Raw genomic sequence first — 20,715 nt, forward strand, 5'->3', positions numbered from 1 at the left:
CTGTAAACATAGGCCTGTGAGCTAGCTCTGTCCAATTGCCATCCAGCTGCATGATCGTGGGCAAGTCACTTCTGTTTTCTCACTTTTAAATGATCTATCATCTGGATTCTCGATCTCATTCTCAATTGACTGCATGCAAAAATACCATGAAAATACCATGCACTTGAAGTATGAATATTACCATAAAGTACTTTACATATTACTAGGCTTCCTCATTTTAGAGTAATACTATTCATAATCAGTGAAAGTCATTTGTTTGCAAGGTGATCTTTTTAAAAGGAATTCTTAGGCATTAGTCTTACTGACAATCTGTTATGATTCTGAAGCCAATGGCTTGATTCTTAGGGATAGGATATGATAGTAAGATATATAACAAACATGAGTTCTAATTGACAACTGATACAATGAAATGTCTCATTAGTTCTCTGAAATATAATAATCTACGAGAAATGAGGTCAAATTGAGGGGAAAAAGTCCACCATGGCTTAAGTGACTTAAAATCCAAGTGAGAATTGTGGTAATTGGGAACAAACATTCACCTAAATTGAAGCTTATTTGTATAGAAAAATATATCAAAAAATAATCACTGAAAATCAAATTCCCTGTGAATTTTTAAATTTTTTTTTTTTGAACGTTTATTTATTTTTGGGACAGAGAGAGACAGAGCATGAACGGGGGAGGGGCAGAGAGAGAGGGAGACACAGAATCGGAAACAGGCTCCAGGCTCTGAGCCATCAGCCCAGAGCCTGACGCGGGGCTCGAACTCACGGACCGCGAGATCGTGACTTGGCTGAAGTCGGACGCTTAACCGACTGCGCCACCCAGGCGCCCCCCCTGTGAATTTTTAAAAATTAAAATTCTAACCTTTCAGTTCTGAAAACCTGCTTCTTCAGCAAAACATTCAGCATAGACTATATTGCCCTCAAATCAATGGTGTAGCCAGATAGATGGTAAGGTCCTTCCACCAAATTTTTTTAGAAAGAGTCACATTACTTTTTAATAGCAAAATGAGCTTCTCTTGAGCTTCAAAATTCAAGGGACAACCTAGGAGATATTTATAATGATAAAAAAGGGAAGACTTTGGCATGCAGAGTAGAACTACATCATTATGAATATCTGGCAAGCTGATCTCTATTTGTACATGTCTAGGGTACAGCTAACGTGATTATTACAGGTTTTTTTTGAACCCTGGAGGACAAGGAAAATAACCTGGGAGATAACTTGTAACTTATCAAGTACCATTAATGCAGTCTCCATACTATTTATTACTCTCGTGTCAGTTCCTTAGAACTTTTTAGCCTTTGGGTCTTCTAAGCCATGGATGGAACTGTTTAGGGAGTGGTTACACATATGCAAAAAATTTTCTACTTCAGAAATATTCGTGTTTATCAAAGTGAAAAGATAAATATGACACATGCTGAAAGTGTGCAAAAAAGTTTCTGTGAGCAGCCAATTATTTGGGTACTAATTAGAAAGTATCTTCATCTGAGTCAATATCACTTTTTGGTTTCGTAAGCCTTTCCAGTTCTTCTCCATCCTAAAAAGAAATAGGAAATCAGTAATTAATTAAAACAAAACTAGAAATGTAGCATTTGTAATGATTACTAAGGAGAAACCTTACTGGCAAATGTATTTCATTAAACTACAAATATAATCTAGTCAAATGAAATTCAATAAATACTTATGTTCTTAGAAAGTTCATTTTTGACACATAAGGAGATTCACAAAACATGGACAAGCAAGCATCTCAGGACTTGAATTTCAAAGTTGACCACGGGAACACAGTAAGGAGCGCCCTCTGCTGGTCTTCAAGGGAAATAACTAGTGGTTAAAGAAATAGGTACAGTATAAATAAGCTAGGCTACTATCTAAATTGTTACTTTTTTTTTTTTTTTACCTCTAAAGTAGGGCAAGCAGTGTTATCAGACCACTGGAAAAGAATGCATGACTTTTGAAACTATACTCTGGCTGAGATAAGGGCATTTGGGACCCACGCTTCTAATTTATTTTTTAAAGCACATTTATTTATTTTGAGAGAGTCAGCATGAAATGGGGAGGGGCAGAGAAAGAGGGAGAGAGAATCTCAAGCAAGGCTCCACGCTGTCAGCACAGACCCTGAAGTGGGGCTCGAACCCATGAATCGTGAGATCATGACCTGAGCTGAAACCAGGAGTGGGACGCATAACCGACTGAGCCACCCAGGCGCTGCTGATTTTTTCACCTTAGGGATCTGTTGTGCCACCACCTCAGTGACATTGCTGATGGAAGCTCTGCCATGAACTCTAATGGGCAAGAGACTGTTTTCCCAAAGAGTGAAATATTCATTTTGTGAAGTGCTTGGTATTTTGGGTGTACAGGAAAATTGTAAATTTAAAGCTAGAGGAGTTGGTTTCATCTTTTAAATATATATCTAACTCCTTACTTCAGTCTCCAAAAGATCACTGTTCATCTGTCAACACCATGCCTGACAGACCTTCCTAAAACAATTATAAGCAACTGGAAGAATAATGCTTATTCAGAATAATGACATAAGTAGGTTTCTAGAAAATATTTTTCTCTTACTTATGAAGATAGTTTTGAAAATCACCTTCATAGTGAGTTGAGGCCTACCCTTCTGGCACGGTGTAGTTTACAAGCAACTACAGATGGAAAATCAAGGAGCTTACATCTAACAAGACCTACTAATGTCGAAGATGATCAACTTTTCTTGCCAATGAGGCATACTTCTCTGACTATGGCAGAGTGGAAAGAGTAATGGACTAGGAGTGAGACCTCATGGGTTGATCATAGTTTTTTTACGTACTATCTATAACCCATTTAGCCTGTCCAAATCTGTTTATTCACTCCGCAAACCAGAAAGACTGAACAAGATAACCTGTGTGCTGTCTCCCAGCTCTGTGGCTCTATAATATTCTAAGATACAACTAACGGATAAGGTCCTCGAGGCTCTGATTCACACTCTTTCTCGACCACTGATGGCATTATCACGAGCCCTTGCACACGTAAGTCCAGTGAATGTTTGCTGAATAATTTTTAAAAGTCACAGAAATCCAATACACCCTTTGATAAATAAGCACTGATCGATTTCTTTTCTATGAGCATGAACTGAATCTGGGAAGAACAGGAGAAAGGCAGCATCTCCATAGACTTACCCCACTGGAGCGCTCCCAAAGGCTGCCACTTAGATCTCGGATCCTTTCTTGCCTAGGTGCATATTCCAGACCTTGAGGCTTGCTGGCTTTGTAAATAAATATGGAGAGAAGAACTGACGGTGCTTCTAAGAAAAACTCCAGGGAGGGCCTGAAGTCAAAGACCAGGACAGACACCGCTGTGATGATGACAGTGGTGACCTGGGCCATCAACACGTGGAACATGTTATCTAGGAACTTCAGAATAAAAGCCACTGAGAGGCCCTGGAATGCAGTCACAAAAATAAGGGTGACTGAAAACACATTGTGGCCATAGAAAACCCCACAGTTCTTAATCTGTTCACTGTTACTGCTCTGAAGGACCAGTGTCAGTCCATTAAAAAGAACGCCAAAGAAATAGAGTTTGCTATTCTGTATGAAGATGCTTTCAGTGAGCTGGTTCCCTTCCTTCAATATCTTTTCATTATAGATATTGGCCATTGAGGAAATAAAACACTGGACTATAATAAGCACATGGCCCAAGCCGAGACGGATGTGACTGAAAATCATAGCTGTGGTGTTCCACTTAGTTTCAGGAAAAGTCCATGCCTTTGCTGTGCAATTGACTTTTCCGGGACATCCGCTTCGGAAGAGAAGGCAGGAATTGGATGGGCTGAAGAAGGCATCATGATGAAATCCATGTCCTGCCAGGTTATGCTGTGAAGTTTCAGTCCCAGCAGTGAGAGCCACAATAGACAAGAACAGAATCAGGAGGGAAGCCCACTGTATCCAGTTCAGGTGCCTCCTGTTCAGAGAGGAAAAACAGGATATTACTACTTTTTCCCCTCCCTTCCCATATTGACTGTTTCTACTGAAAACTCTGACACTTAACTACTTGGCTGAATAAACTGTACCCAATTTTTGCTAGCATTCCCAATTCAAGTTCAAAGGAGACCTTTTGGTATCTCTGCTTCTTAAACTTGGTATTTTTATTCTTCTTTACAATAACTGTCTCTTAATACCATTGCCATTGTAAGTTTCCTTTTAACCTATAGGTTTAACTAAGTCTCTTTTCTACCTCCAGAGCTGATCTTAGATCTTTGTAAAATAACTTTTTATCTTGCTATAAAGTAAGTTATGGCAGGGATTCTCAACCTGGTTTCCCTGAACCTGAATGTGATGAGCTTCAGAAATCTGTGAGTCCTTGCAGTGGGTGCCACATCTATACAGTTGAGTTCCTGTCTCTGCCCCTACCAATCCCATGAGACCCTTCAAAGCTCTGTCAAATTTCAAAGGTGTTCATGAACCAAAAAAGATTTAAGGAGGGAGCTAGCTCCTAGATCCATGGCCTAATCATAAAGCATTTTATAGCAAACTCCTGTTTGGGAAGGCAAGGAAAAAATATTTTTAGTGTTTCAGTTTACAAAGTCTTAACAATGCTTTATTTCTTTATTTATTTTGTCTAACCACAAGCTTGTGTAATATAAATGACACACATTATTGTCAATCTATTTTGTGGGTTTATTTAGTTCAACAGACATTTAGTAAGCAGCTGCTGTGTGCCTGGGGAGATAAAGAAGACTTGATCTCCATTCCTAAGGAATTTTAATAGGAGAAGAGCCATGAAATTAAGTAATGACAGTATAATGTGTGACAAGCTATACACAGAACAACTGGGGTACAACGGGGGAGGGAACACTTAAGTATGCAAATGGAGTCAGGTATTGTTTCCAAGATAAAAGGACACTTGAGTTGACACATGAAAAATAAACTGAAATTTGCCACATGAAAAGGGAATTGGTGATATATCCAGGCAGAGGGAAGAGTCCATAAAAAGGCAACAAGAATACACAATGTTAACTAAGAAAAGAGGAGTAGCTGACTCAGATTGGGGTAGTCAAGGAATAAAATCTTCAAGTTTAAAGATCTATCAGGTGAAGGAGAGGGCGCTCGTGCGCGCGCGCATACACACACACACACACACACACACACACACACACACACACACAGAATACCAGAAGCAAAGGCAGAAGTGTAAAGCAACAGGTAAGAAATAGAAGTTACAAGATTTTGGAGCATTAACTGAACCCGTACCATGGGTCAGCAATTTCTGTTCCAAGGGAGGACACAGTACTTTAAGACTGACTTCCCTAAGGTCATGTACTTACAAAAGAGCAAAGAAGGGATCTGAAGGATGGTCTGCATGTTTCTTCCTGGACCAATGACCCTCTTAAGTATAATGAGTTTTCAAGGTTCATATACAGGCAGATGTGTCTGATTTCACTAATGCTTCCATAGAGCTTCATGAGTGGAGACTGATAAATGCACAGACCAGCCTAGATAGCAGCACCATGTGCACAGTATCGTGCTTTCTCATGTATACACTTTCAAAAAGCCAGATCTAGCATTTAGTGATGGGGCTAGCATAGCCCGGAAGGTCCAAAATTGTGAACTAGTCACATAAATTTCTAAAGGTGTAGCTGGTACACATTAAGTGGTAGAAACCAAATTGATTGAAGACAGGAAAAACAGATGAAAAGTACATGCCCAATTTATAAATATCATGTAACTAATTATTGGACATCCAGACAAATGAGGCAATAACAATCTATAATTCCTATAGAAGTTTTCAATTCTGATAGCTGTAGACTTTCCACTAACATGGACATTGAGAAAAAAATAATCTAATTAAACAGTCTTAAACAAGTTAATCAGTCCCACTGCAAACATTCATTCAAGGTAATGTTCTAGAAGGTAAAAATTATTAAGGGTTAGGCTGAAAATGGTAGATTTTCAGCAAAGAAAATAAAGTTATCCCATAAAGTCAGCTGAGGATAGGTGCTCTTACAAATGACAGTGCGTGACAGTTTGCTCCTCAGTTTAGTGGATGAGACAGTAAAAAACTCACCTGATCCCTCCACTGCCCCAGTAAACCACCTGTAAACCGTTTGGATTGCTGCTCAGAGTGGAACATGTACAGCCAGAAGGCTCCTCTACCTGAGGGCCTCGACTCCCAAATGAACTGCTTGCCCACAGAGAGACCTGGTTCCTATGTTTTTGCCAGTGACCTCATTATTGTAATTAGATATTTTAATGATTACATAAATGACAAATTATGAGTGAAGGAAAAGGACTGCTGTTTTTATGAAAAGTTGAATGCTCTGGGAAAATTAAAGGCACACTACTCACAAGATAATCTGCCTTCAAACTGGGTACAGGTGAGCTAATTTTAAGATTAGGAAATAAAAATCTACAACAATCTGCTTTAAAAGTATTTTTAAGAGCTTGCTCATTTTTTTTTTTTTTTAGTTTATTTATTCATTTTGAGAGAGACAGAGTGAGTGAGCAGGGGAGGAGCAGAGAGAGAGGGAGAGAGAGAATCCCAAGCAGGCTTCACACTGTCAGCATGGAGACCAATGTGGGGCTCAAACTTACAAAACATGAGATCATGACCTGAGCTGAAGCCAAGAGTCGGACACTTAACCGACTGAGCCACCCAGGCGCCCCAAGAGCTTGTTCTTTTTTAAAGAAACTAGAACCAGGAAGCATGTATGATGTAGATTGAATGTAGCTTCAAGAAAGAAGAGCTACAGAGCACTTGGGTGGCTCAGTAAGTTAAGCATCCAACTCTTGATTTTGGCTCAGGTCACGATCTCAGGGTTGTGAGACAGAACCCCCTTCCCCCAGCCTGCTTGGGATTCTCCCTCTCTTCCTATTGCCCTCCCCATGCTTGCACGTGCACATGCTCGCTCTTTCTCTCTCTCTCAAAATAAATAAATAAACATTTAAAAAGAAAGAAGCTAAAACACTCCAATCAGCAAATCGCACACATTCTCAAAGGCCTGAGCTCTTCAGAAGAATGATGAATGGACATTTACATATCTTAAACTGTTTAAAGTATGTATTTTTTAAACATGATTCACCACTTTGAGTACTCTTAGTAACTCAACAATTAAGTCCAAATTGTATCAGATAAGAGCATCCCTACCAAATTTGGTGATAGTAAAACAGGGCACAACATGAAAATAATTAAATGGAAAGACTCAGATGACTTTTTAAAACAAAATTGTACACATTTCTTAGTAGCACAGAGTGACCAGTAGCAGATTTATAATGAGAAATTATAAAAAAGAATTATCAAATGAATGATTTTGAAGAAATGCGTGTGCTACCGAGTGGCACTGTTATTTCTCTGCTGATTTTGAAGAGTAAATGTTACCATAACTTCTAAGACACCCATCATCTGTGCCAAAATGTTCTTCATTGATTTTTTTCCCCCAACAGCTTTCCTTTGAAGATATCAGAGAAACGTATATACATTTTTTTAGACAAAAATGGTTACCTTTTGCCCCCAGTTCTCAATGTTCAGGTTGATACTACCATTTCCTAAAGACTAATTAAACAATATTATACAACTTCACCAAGCCTTAAACAGCAAGCCAGCAAGGCTTTGAGGGATAACACCTGCGACCAGTCTCCACTGTGGACCAGTAGCTATTCCTCAAAGAGCAAATGCACACATTCACATGGGGTTTCTCTAGAACATATGGTAAGACATTTGGACGGTGATCTTTTGTGTACCGCTTCCAAATTCTTCCAGGTAATTCTTGCATTAGTCACTGGGCTTCTTTTTCCCTACCTTGTAGCCTTATACTATTTGTCTTCATGGGAAAGGTATTTGGTGGCTCCGCTAGAGTCAAGTATAAGACAATGGCTTTCATATTCATATTCACCATGAAAAATGAGTTACTTATGGCAAACACATTAAGAATATGACAGAACTCAAGCTTCTACTCCTGGGTCAAAATTTTATTGCTAAGGGCAAAAGAAGAGTAGACTGAATAACAAAAACCAAACAAACAATATATACCACCAACAACAAAAAGATCAAAATAGAACAAAGTTGATTTTAAAATATAATAATAGGGGCGCTTGGGTGATTCAGTCGGTTGAGTGTCCGACTCGTGGGATCAAGCCCTGCATCAGGCTCTCTGCTGAGTGTGAAACCCCCTTAAGATTCTCTCTCTCTCTCACTCTCACTGCCCCTCTGCCCTGCTCGTACATTCACTCTCTGTCTCTCTCTAAAAATAAAAAAGAAATTTTAATTAAATAATAAAATAAAATAAACTGTAATAATAGATAATACAGTACTTGGAAGACATTCTCATAAAAGACAGTATTAGATTAATTATATTATTTTAGCACTATTAAGAGTAGCTTCGGTGCTAATTTGTGACTCAAATTAAGACTCCCTTTGGGAGCCAAGTTAGTGCTTCTAAAAATAATAAAAAAAATAAATGATTTTATTGTTTGTTTAATATAAATAACTTCAAAGGATTCAAAACAGATATTAACAACAAAGCAAACACATGTCTAAGAATATTACTGTTCTATTAAGAGGTAAAATATGTGAAAAAGCTTTTTGGAACTTTAGTTCATAACGTTAATTATTATTAAAACTAGCAATAATATAATACTTATTATAACTAATAGTATTATAAAAGCAAACATTTAAAGTTTAAGTATAACTAGATTTAGATTACACTAGGAATTAACTTCCTTTTCCTCTTTCCTTCCTTCCATCCATCCATCCATCCTTTAGAGAGAGAGAGAGAGAAAGAGAGAATCCCAAGCAGACTCCATGCTCTCAGCACAGGGTCCAAAGCAGGGCTCATCCCATGAACTGTGAGATCACAACATGAGCTGAAATCAAGTCAGACACTTAACTGATTGAGCCACAGGCACCCTTAACTTTCCTAATACAAATAGTTAAATGCTTAAAAATTTAATGGGCCATCTCTGCCCATATATTAGCTCTCTCAGCCTGACAGGGGCAGTTCTAGTTGGTCTCTGCCTCTAACCCTGCCACCCCACATACTCCCTTCTCCATGGTCAAAACCACTTATAAATGCTGCAAAATACCCAGTGGCTCTGCGCACAGACACTGCTTGGAACAAATCTACTTATGAATGGGGACAATAACTCCTACCTCCTGGGGTTGTTGTGGGGGTTAAGTCTAGATAGGCGAAAGGCCCTCGGATCAGCCCTTGGCTCTGAGGAGTCTTTGATGTGATTATCTTGTCACTGTCAGCTGAAAGCCTGCTCGCACTGTTGTCTACCAACCAGTAAGACCAGCCCTGGATAAGGCCTGAGAGGCCCTTCACCTCAACCTCAGAGCCACAGCTCAGGCTCTGGAGTAAACTTATAAAAAACAAAAACAAATAAAAAAAAATAAAAAATATTATATACAACTACAGGCTCAGCTAGAGCTATGGGTTAATTCCAAACCTAGCAATACATACTTTATATTTTTGCTTTGGAAAATTTCAATTTTAAATTGATACAATTTTGATCTAACACTTGCGTCTTGTGTAACACAAGTACACCACTACGTGTACCCATAAACTGTCATTTCAAAGGAAAAAAATTTAAAAACCCAACATGTTTTTGAGACCCCTTTATGAGATGCCCTTATTAAATAATGAGCCTTTCATTATGTCAGAGCCCATTTTTTTTCTTCCATGGACATGCATCTTTAATTTTATCACAGGAATAAATATAAAGATATTACTATATATATGTGTATATATATATATACACACACACATATATGTATATATAGCTACTTAAGAATGTATACATATATATATACCTATATTACTATATATATATATATATACACATATATATATATATACATATACACACACATTTTTTTCCCTCAGAAATCAACTTTTTGTCCTATAAAGTGGCTTTTATGTTGATTTTAAGGACTTCAAAACATTTTTGGAATAGCATTCTTTCACTTGCTAGTTGAATTATTTTCACAATTCATAAATTAAATGAAGAACCTGATGCAGAAACAAATTTCAGGGGCACCTCAGTTGGTTAAGCGTCCAACTTCAGCTCAGGGCATGATCTCATGGTCTGTGGGTGGGTTGGAGCCCTGTACTGGGCTCTCTGCTGTCAGCTTTCAGAGCCTACTTCGAATCCTCTGTACCCCCATTTTCTCTGCCCCTCCCCAACTTGTGCTTTTTCTCTCAAAAAAAAAAAAAAAATTCAGTGCACTCTAATATTTAACCTGGATGAAATATAATGTTCATTTTTTTCCCATCTCTCACATCAAGCATTAAATTGAATGCTTCCTCAGGGTAAAAGAAAGTCTTTCAAGAACTCCATATAATTAATGTACTGAATGCATCACATATTCAACAAATATTTATTGAGTGCCTACGTGCCAAGCCATTCACCCTTACATACACATAAATTATGAAAGCACACAGTATGACATGGCACATTGAGAATAAGAAATTAAAAGGGCAAAGTGAACGTAAAATTAAAAAAAAAAACAATCACAACAAATATAACAAGAAGTTAATTTTATTTTTATCATCAAGTAACAACTTAAACTGGAGTTAAGTGCCCAGATCCCATTACACCTTAGAATATCCTGGCCTTTACATGGTGGCAGAGACTGTTTACTTAAAAATGTTTACTCTATTCAAAGGTCCTCCTGGCGACAGGAAACACTGGTGACAGCATTTTTAAAAGCAAAAATCTATCATTCTTATTTATTGTAATTTTGACTAGATTTCTCATGTAAATCTTCTGCCAATTAGAGCTTAGATCATGTACTCAAGTAGTTTGATAAAGAATTTGCCACTCTTTACATCTCCAAACTACAAGTAATAAATGTACTAACAATATTTAGGAACTTCTTGGTTCCCTACTAAAGTATAGAGATTCTGAAAAAGATAAAAAAGAAAAGAAAAAAAAAAAACCTCATGAATTTGTTGAAAAGTTGGCACTGAAAATTAAAGTAAGCTGGACAATTATTTATTTATTTATTTATTTTTGAGATACTAAGAAAAAACTTTTCATACATCTAGTTGCAATGATTTAGATAGGCCAGCACTGGAGCTGCTTTCCAGATGGGTTAAACAAGTTGCCCAAAGCCAATTAGGAATAAAATCCTGGCCTTGGGATTCAGAGGGTTCAGTGCTCCGGGTATATGATCTGAAACAAGGCTGTGCCGTTTTAAAGTATGATATATGCTTTCAGAGCAAGTTACTTACTTCAGCACTATCCTGAATAGAAGAGCTGTTGTTATAATGCTAAAATTTGAGAAGATAACAGCCATGGCCTAGAAAGAAGGAGAAGATAGAATTACAATCCAAACAAAGTAGTGACCTCAGAAATCTCCCAGCCTGCTGGTTCACCTGACAAAAAAAGCTTTTTGGTCAAAAACCTGAGGGGTTATTAGGGCAGCTACTTCACTAGAGGATGAAATTCCATTTTTATTGCTTGTTAAATTTATACAGATATGATCAAATTATTGGACAGACTTTGAAAACTTGTTTAAATTCAGCAAATGCCTGTGTAAATAATCCGTATGTGCAGATCAGGGAATACTTATCAACTCTAAATGTTTAGGTCCAAAAATAATAGTGACCTTACTTATGAAGCATACTTTTTCAGGCTCTTAAAGTGCTTTATAGACTTTTAACACCGTTTCAGAGGTAGAGAGAAGGCAAGTACTATTAGGCCCATTTATACGTTAAGACAATAGAGGTAGAGGTTTTTAAGCATCTTTACTGTTACAGGAATTGAATCGGTTCTCCTGGTTGAACTGCAGTGATTCAATACCAGTGATTCAGTCCCAAACTCATACCTGACAGTCCTTGGATTTATTCACATTGCTCTACACACTTAGAAATGTGGTAGCCAGATTTCATAAAGATGGGTTTTTATGAAGTCAGTCATATTTCACATAGAGAGTATTAATCTGAACATGTATATAATTTGGCTCAAAAAGTATGAAATTTCATCAGTGCTCCTCCATATTTGGATCTGACAACATTAAAAAAAAAAATTAAAAACAAATCCTACTCATTTACTTCACTCTACCTTCTTCCTTGCTCAGTTTAAGTTCACTAAACTCCAAAGAGTATTTTTCACTAGTCCTATGTAACCAGCAAGCATGGCTACCATGCAGGTAAATTAAAGAAATAAGAGTGAATCCAATAAAAACCAGCAAAAATTCCAAGAATACAACATTGTTGTTTTTCTACTGAATTTTTTATGAGAAGCACTGTTTTAAGAATTTCACTGTGTCCTCTGGAGACAAATGTTTGTGAACCCCTTGGTAAAAGCAGAGAAAAACCTAAGGAGGAAAGTAAGTGGCTGGTAAGAAGAGGGAGGACATAGTAGCTCTGATCAACCACAATAATGGAGCGGATGCACCTAACCAAGCAGCCTGGCTGACCTGATGATGAATTTAGAACCTACTTTCCATGCAAGTGCACAGAATAAACAAAACACCAGAGCTCTTTGCCCCAAAATCTCTGTGCATCTCTATTTAATTCTTTCCAACTAGACTGGGCACAGCAATACACAGAAAATGCCATGTGATTTCTTTTGTAATATCTGTGGTTGTGCACAATCAGGAAGGAAGAGCAAAGTAATAAGGTGGAAGAACAAGGAAGCTGCAATCTTGCTTTCATGCTGGGGATATAGGAAAGGGATATAAATTTAGAGCTAATCTAAATAAAGTACAACAAATATGTACTCATTGATGCAAATAATTATGTTGTTGGGTACAGGAATTCTCAGATCTGAAAAACAAAGTGGAAGTAAGAATTTAAGGGAGAACACAGTCTAACATTCAAAACACTTACTAATAACATGGATCACATAGCTGAAAGGAACTTCAGGCGATCGATCACCTGGCCCCAGTCCCTGCCTTTGGGTTAGTATGGTAATGTTATTCTATTTTACAGATGGTCATCTTAGAGTAGTTGGGCTTGCCTAGTTACACAGCTTCTAAACTGCAAAATAATCAAATACCTGTTGTCTAGTTAGTGCTCTACTGATCCTTTTCTTCTTGTCCCACTCTCAAACTGATTTCGCTATACGTAAAAGGCTTCATATGGAGAACTAGGACCAATAAAAATCCTATTTATTATCAAAATGCCTGAATTTATTCTTGAAAGAAACTTAAAATACATTTTGGCAACAATGGCAACAGAAATCTTCATTTTATAAATTAAGGGAAATAAATACACAAATTCCCCCAAACTGAGTAACAGGTAAAAGCAAAAGCCCAAATTTTAATTCTGATTACTAATGGATTCCTAAACTGGCATAGAGAACACCAAGAGAGATGAGAAACATCCCTAGTATTATCAGTCATAGATAACATTTATCATTGGGAGAATGTATTTTCTACCCTTAAAGAACTCGTTGGTTAAATGATAGGACTGACAGAAAAAGAAAATCATACAAACAGAATACATTTACTACATTAAAGCAGGTACAGGAAAAAGTAGGGCACTGAGTATACAATTTTCTGACAATGTGGGGCACCTGGGTGGCTCAGTTGGTTAAATATTCAACTTTTGACTTCTGCTTAGGTCATGATCTCATGATTTGTGGGATTAAGCCCTGCGTCGGGCTCTGTGCTGACAGCACGGAGCCTGCTTGGGATTCTGTCTGTCCCTTTCTCTCTGTCCCTCCCCCTTCCCACTCACCTGTGCACTCTCTCTCAAAATAAATAAATAAACATTTTTGAAAAAACACAGTGAGCAGCAGATTGGTAACTCAGTATTCAGATGATTCTGGTGAAACCTCAGGGAGACCACTGAGAGTAATGAGAAACTAACACTGATAAGGAAAATGATAAAAACATTAGTTCTGGGATTCATTTCTCTGCGTTTTTCTAATGCTATTTTCTATCATATTTACTTACAGGCTGAAGGTAGGAAATGACATAGAAGACAATTAAATTATCCAGGAAATAAAGAAAGGCAGGAATGGACCACTTCATGAAATTAGAGAATTCTTTCCAGGAAGCACATCTCAAGTTTCTACTTTGATGATCTTCTAAAGAAAGAAAGACAGCAATAAACAAAGAATATTGATGAGAATGCCCATATTTTTAGACAAAGCAAGTTGTATTTGATTACTGATACAATTCTTTGAAAGAGGTTTTATGAACTTACTTTTATCAGTGACTATTAGCCTTAAGAAATTAAACACAATATAAGATTTCATTTATGGTCTCTCTTCAACTCCCCACCAGACCTCATCACTGACAATCAGCAACACCCTGAGGAATACTGATTCTCCTAATTCCTGTTAACTTGAGATAGAAACACCACTTAGAACAACTCAGGATACTATGGTTTTATTTACTACTATGAGAGCCTAAAGCAAAGAAAGAAGTTAGAATCCAGAGAAAATAAATCAAGTATTTATGTTGGGATTTTTCCCCCCAGGGGGAATCAGGAAAAGGGAGTACCAGGTGAAGATTTGTACATACAGGAGCAGAGAAAATTAAATTTTGCTAATCCTGGTATGAGTTATGATCCCATTTCCAGAGTTCCAAGAACTCAGGAAGGTACTGTAACCAGAGAATGTAAAATAACATACAAAAATAGAAAACAATTTAAGTCCTGCAAATTCATGAGATTAAGAAATATATTCCACCAACTAGAATCTTTGCACAAACTGACACTTTTAAGAATAAAACAGAAATCTTCTTGGAAAAGACTTTTAATACTTTGAATTCTGTTTACTTCATATGTGAAGGCAGATCACAGAACAGAGAAAGGTAAGGCTCAATAAATGGGGAACTAAGATGAAGAATTAATACACAGGAAGAGCCACAAAAGGCTAGATGCTTTAGATTTGAGGAAGGGATGAGTATCCCTGCTTGATAATTGATGAGACTGGAACTCAGAGAAGTTAAAATAATCCCGCCCTAGAATATAGTCTCCAATCCACTCTGCTACCTCCCTTGCAGGAAATGGGGACTGTTTTTGCAATGTGCTACATATCAAATCAGACAGCAGTGATTTACAAAACCCTGAATTTGAATAAAAACGAACTTGCTGTGTGCTCCAACAAAGGAACAAGTAACAAGGTAGAGCGATGGCCAAAACGTGAGGAAAACATGGGCTGGAGTCCTGGCTCTGCCCCCTCCTACCTACCACTGCATAACATCTGTTCTTTTGAGCCTGTCCTTGCTTTTGCAAAACATGGGTAACTGTACGTATGTTTGTATCTTAGTGTCCTCATATATAAAATTACTGGGCTAGACTAAATGACATAAAATCTTCCTTTTAGTTTTCCTAAAATGTTTTGATTCTGTGATTTTTAACAAGTATAGGGGCGCCTGGGTGGCTCAGTCGGTTAAGCGTCCGACTTCAGCTCAGGTCATGATCTCACAGTCCATAAGTTCGAGCCCCGTATCGGGCTCTGTGCTGACAGCTCGGAGCCTGGTGTCTGCTTCAGATTCTGTGTCTCCCTCTCTCTGACCCTCCTCCGTTCATGTTCTCAAAAATAAAAAAAAAATAAAAAAAAAATTAACAAGTATAGAGTTCAAGACTTCAAGACTCACCTTTCTTTAAAATCCACAATGACACAAGCACACAGAAAACCAGTTTCACCAATTCTGAGCACACGTTCACAGTAGTTGGAAGATAATCATACTTGTTCTCTGAAATGTAACAGGCATTTTTTAACTATAAATTTTGTGCTATATAATGCTTGTATACAGATAACAATTTATATCTGTTTTTAAACTTAAAAGCTGGATTTTAATACTGGTTATATTAAACTTCATCCAATTGGCTTTCTTCTCTTGGATTTTTTTAATCAATTCACCTAATGTATTAGCTATCCCTACCACATTCAGTGTTTTATTATTCTTGAGTTTCTCACCTTTTCACCCAAGTTGCTGATAAATATGTTGAGGAGGCTAAGGCTATGGGCACAGAAGGCTTTGTGGTGTGGCATTAGACAGGACCATTATTTAGCACTGAGAGCCTGACTCATCAAAAAGCTATGAATTTAACTGGCGGAATTATGACCCAGCTTATGGTTCCTCTTGTGTCATTTGTTTGCCTTGCTACAATCAAAGTAAATGGTCTGTGATAGTCCCTTAACTTGGAATCTTCCTATCTGTTTTGCATCACGGCACATACAGAAAACAGTATTGGTCTGGCACTCTGGAATAAATGGCACGTTGGGGTAAAAGGAGCCAAGAGGCAACTGCCCAGAGCTCTGGCTACCTCTAGGGCTGAGAGGAAATATTCTGATATATCAAAACCCACTGATGAGTTGGAAAGATCACTTATAAGTCAATCTAATCAGAAAATGAGGTTAGGTTTGTATGCCTTGGTCTTAGCTGTTACGTCTATTCCAAATGCTTACAAACAACTTGCTGTAAAATTTTGCCAAGGACAAACATAAACTTTAGTAGGTCCTATTTTAAGGAATGCATTTTTCCTATCATTTGAAACATTTCCTTATTTTCCTTGGCCATGATATGAAAAACCAAAACTGGCCAAGTACAGGGGGACAATGCCAACTCAACACTCTTTCTATCCAGAACACCTTTTTTCTTTTTTTTCCTGTGGTTTCCCTTGACCTTCTCAACCTAAACAGTCAATTCTTTATTCATCTCTAATCCTTTTGTGCTACCTATAAACCTTTATAACAATACCTGTCGCATTATATTATAGCTACTTCTTCTGTGTATGTCTTACCCTTGGAATGTAAGCCCCTTATGAAAAAAGGGCCCATGTCAGTCATCTTGATAAAACTGGCAGTTAATGGTATTCTGCACTTGGTAGGCACTTGATAAATGTTCTCCTGAATTTAATATTTGCCTGTTAAACTTTCTCCATCATTCAAAGCCTAATTAAAACATCTCCTCCTCCCTTCTCTGAGCTTAAACCTAGACTGAAATCACACTCTACTATCTTCCACTAATACTTTGCATTGATCTCTATGATACACACGAGGGAACATGCACACACAAGAATGGAGGCAGAGGTCTTCAGATTAGAAGTCTCAAACTCTTACCACTGCTCCAGAACTCACTTTGACTTTTATTTACTTTTAAATCATATTTCTTTCATAGTAGATCCCAAACTATGATTCAGCATCATGTGGTACCTCCTTCCACTTAACGTTCTGCTGACACTCATACACCGAATCTACACTGCATTCATCCTTACTGATCTCCCATTAGTCCAAAGAAACAGGCCATAGCCCCAGGATGACCCATTCTCCCCTTTAAAACTTTCCTTTCTCTTCAGGAACTTTGCTTCAGTGAGTATTTCTTCTTCTGGCTTCAGTGTATCTCTTTTATCTTTCTATTAACTGGCTTGCTCCCCTTGGCCTTTAAGGATGCTCAAACTGTCCCATCCGAAAAACAAAATATACGATCCCACCCCTGCCCCAGCTACCATACTTTCTCCTTCTTTCCCTAAAACAGCATCAACATTCATTATCTCCATTGTACCCACTTTCCATTCAGGTCTTGTTCCCAAGCAATCAGGTTTCTGATCCCATCACTTTATTCAAACTACCTGGTCTCTGAGATTACCAAACATCTTTTAATTTCTAATTCCAAAGGGCATGCTTGAACCCCTATCTTACTATGATGTTGCAATTTCCTCTGTCTTCAAACTTATTTCCTTCCCTTCTATGAATCATGTGCATTTAGTTCTCTTATTTCTTTGATGATTCTTTCCTAACATCTGAGTGTCAGCATGCCTCTTAAATGTTGGCTTCCTTGGAGTTGTATCCTTGGCTCTCATTTTCTCATTCTGTGTGCTTACCCTGAAAAAGCCCTCTGGCTCCTACGGTTTTAAATAGCAATTTAATATTCATGTCTCCAAATCTGTATTCTGGAACATTAACGCTCACTAAACATATCCACATGAAGTACTACTTCCTATTTATAAATTTAATTCGTATTTCCTTCATATATGGGATGTGCTAGATAGTGCAGAATATGGCAATGAACAAGGACATAGCTCCTGACTTCACGGAAGGTACCTAACTAAAACTGTTCAATCTTTCTGAATTCTGTCCTATCTGCTTATTCCTACTAACAGCTTCCATCTTAGCTGAGAGCATCATCAATCCACTTAGCACCCAAACAGGAAACCTCTGAGCTGTCCAATATTTCACGTCCTTTAGTCTCTACATTCAATATTCTCTGAGTCCTGTCTTTTCTCATGTTTAGTATATTTCTTGAATCTCTCCTCTCTTCTCTATTCCTACCTCCAAAGCCATGGTTAGTCTTCTTAATCTGTGGCTTGTATTTGCAATAACCCCAACTGGCTACTCTGCATCCAGTCTCTTCCCAAGTCCATCCTCTATTCAGCTAGTGTAACAGTCTCTCTCATTCTGTTTATAATCCTTCAAGCATTCCTTATTCCCCAGACTCTAGAGCCTAGAAAATAAAGTCCCAGTTCCTTAGCGTGGCATATGAAGTCCCTTAGTATCCGATCATTACTTCCCCTCTGCTCATATGCATGCGTTCCTTCCTCCTCTCCTTCAAGTCCTTAAACTTTTCGCTCAGTCATTCTGAAGTACATGTTCTTACAATCCATCCTGCTTTTCTTTTTTTTTTTAAACGTATCTATTTGATTCTATGGATTGTTGCTTCTGTTTTGAATACCACTGCCCACCTATCCTCTTGTGGATCAACTTCACCTTCTCAGGGAAGTATTCCCTAATCCTTTGCACTCCACATCCTCCTGTCCCAGAGAGAACATAGCACTTTCTACATAAAACTATCTCCACACCTTTGGTATAGGGCTGCATTTATTATACTGTACTTTCATGACGTTTCAAATGTACAGCTCTCCTCTAATAAACTGAATTCTTGAGAACAACGACTATGTCTTATACACTTTGAATTTTGTTCCTAATATTTAGCCTACTGCCCAAGACAGAAATGTTAACCGAAGTAGAGACCTATATACACATCTGACTCCCCAAGCAGACCATTAAGGGTCATGATGTCATACTTCTATGTGTCCTGAATAACTAGTGAGAGGCTCTCAATACAGCTTTGTAGAATTAAACTGTTTGTCTAAATCCAAATTCCTAACTTAAAAAAACAAAACAAAACACAGAAGACTTCTTAGCTAATAATTTCAAAGATTTCAAAGCAAATAATCTGTACTGCCTCAATGATATAGTAATTAAGACTAACTCACAAATGCCAAGTGGCCAAATATATCCTCCTATTTCAAAGTAAGTTATAATTACACATATTGCTATGGGTCCAGAAATACCTGTTGATTAAAATAATAGTAAGATGTTATGATCTGTTCTGTAAAGGGTGTGACACTGTATTTAACCCAAATTTCACTCAGCATGAAAAATTTTTCTTGCTAAGGAATAAAAGGTTAAAGAATCAAACTTAAACACGCTTTGCCCTTCACATGAAGCAGAGTACTTGCCAGGGTATTTTCTCTATTTTGCATACAAGGAGACCAGCGACAGGAGACGTAACGTGTGATTAGATGCAAGTGTTCCATATATTCCAAGTCTTCACTTACCTTCATTGGCTGAGTATTTTACTAGTAGGATTCGACTTGAGCTCAAAGCAATGAATATGGTGCCTAGTAGGAATGTATACATCGCTGACAAGGAGCACAATGTGGGATGATCACAGCACTTGCTTTCCATTCCACTGGTTTTTAATGGTCTTAAAGAGAACATATTCGTGAGCAACACTGTTGGTAGATAAAGCATAGTACAAATACCACTGATTAGTGAGGAACAGAAAAGCAATTTTTTAGATGTTTGGCTACAGTTGTATCCAAACCAAGAAAATTGAGGAGAACCAGAGAAAAGGGAAAGAAAATGAAAGTGTCAAAAGTTGTTGGGGGAGGGGGGGACTCCAAAGACAGAAAGGCAGCGCCAGACTAGAAGTGCTGCTAAAAGTAGCAAGTGAGCAACTGACATCTGGGGACTGCAGAATTTTGCAGAAAGCCAATTTTAACTTCCATTCCTATTAGCAACTTTGCCCTAGAGGAGAATTTCAGATTTCCCTTCACCTCAGTAGCAGCTCTTCCCTAGAAAGAGGGACAGTTCATTACAATAATGACCGAAAGGGGAATATCTGAAACAGTGTTGTGAATCTGCACCTAACTAGTGTTAAAAGTACAAGAGAGCTTAGAAATCAATGACTCTAGAGTCCTCTTCTGACATGTTGAGGGCACTAAACTCTAGGCTGAGTAACTTGTCCAAAGCCTGCCTGTGTAAGGGATAGCGCACAGGGCCGGGAGGACTGGTGAGAGATGGGCTTGAAACGTCAACACCGACAGCCCACCAGCGCGCAAACGTAGAGGTAAAAGAGACACCTCCCCTGCTGAAGGCAGGCAGGTTTCCCTCCAGGCACGGCGGGGGAGGGGGGGGGAGGGAGAAAAGCCTTCTTGTCACACATGCGCAGTAGGGATCTCGAGCGGCGCGCCCTCCCCTCATACGCACGCGCATTTCTTTGCCAGCCGGGCGAGGTTACCTCTGTCCGTCCAAAGGGTTTTTGGTGGAAGAGCGCACATCCTACAGCTGAAACAGTAACTGTGTAGCTCTGCAGAGGCAGCAATAGCTTTTAGGGTCCATGGTCGGGGAAGCTACGGGAGGGAAAGAAAGGCGAAAAACCCCAGCCCCTGAACCTCCTATTCCGGAACAAAAAAGCACAACTACGTCCAGACTAGGAAAGAGCGGACCTGGCACCCATTGCGCAGGCGCGCTCAGTGTTACGCTTCCGGAGGGA

General features: G+C 38.4%; 1 protein-coding gene across 4 annotated transcripts; it reads right to left on the bottom strand.

The window, feature by feature from the left end:
* Window positions 1–786: 786 nt before the first annotated feature.
* On the bottom strand, window positions 787–20,548 carry SLC35A5 (solute carrier family 35 member A5). 4 transcript variants are annotated; one of them, XM_047100354.1, is made up of 7 exons: window positions 20,461–20,548; window positions 19,496–19,644; window positions 15,529–15,627; window positions 13,876–14,009; window positions 11,204–11,271; window positions 3,153–3,933; window positions 787–1,537 (listed from the first exon to the last, which is right to left on the bottom strand). In XM_047100354.1, the coding sequence occupies exons 2-7, from the start codon at window positions 19,623–19,625 to the stop codon at window positions 1,469–1,471; spliced, it is 1,281 nt and encodes a 426-aa protein (XP_046956310.1). In that variant the 5' UTR covers window positions 19,626–19,644; window positions 20,461–20,548; the 3' UTR covers window positions 787–1,468. The 4 variants fall into 4 exon arrangements, with proteins under 4 accessions (XP_046956310.1, XP_046956309.1, XP_046956308.1 ...); XM_047100353.1 differs by having other exon boundaries at window positions 19,496–19,672; window positions 20,461–20,544; XM_047100352.1 differs by having other exon boundaries at window positions 20,430–20,509.
* Between the last annotated feature and the right edge of the window lie 167 nt (window positions 20,549–20,715).

This window comes from Lynx rufus, unplaced genomic scaffold (assembly GCF_022079265.1).
Source record: "Lynx rufus isolate CCGP_SWC_20201006 ecotype Redwood Valley unplaced genomic scaffold, mLynRuf1.p SCAF_5, whole genome shotgun sequence".
NCBI lineage: Eukaryota > Metazoa > Chordata > Mammalia > Carnivora > Felidae > Lynx > Lynx rufus.

Coding starts and splice junctions, on each gene's coding strand:
- SLC35A5 (XM_047100352.1), bottom strand. CDS start 20,500: ATGTGCGCTCTTCCACCAAAAACCCTTTGGACGGACAGAGGTAACCTC. Junction 14,010..15,528: donor ATTGTGGATTTTAAAGAAAG/GTGAGTCTTGAA, acceptor TTCTTTCTTTAG/AAGATCATCAAAGTAGAAAC. Junction 1,538..3,152: donor TTTGGGAGCGCTCCAGTGGG/GTAAGTCTATGG, acceptor ATTTCTTTTTAG/GATGGAGAAGAACTGGAAAG.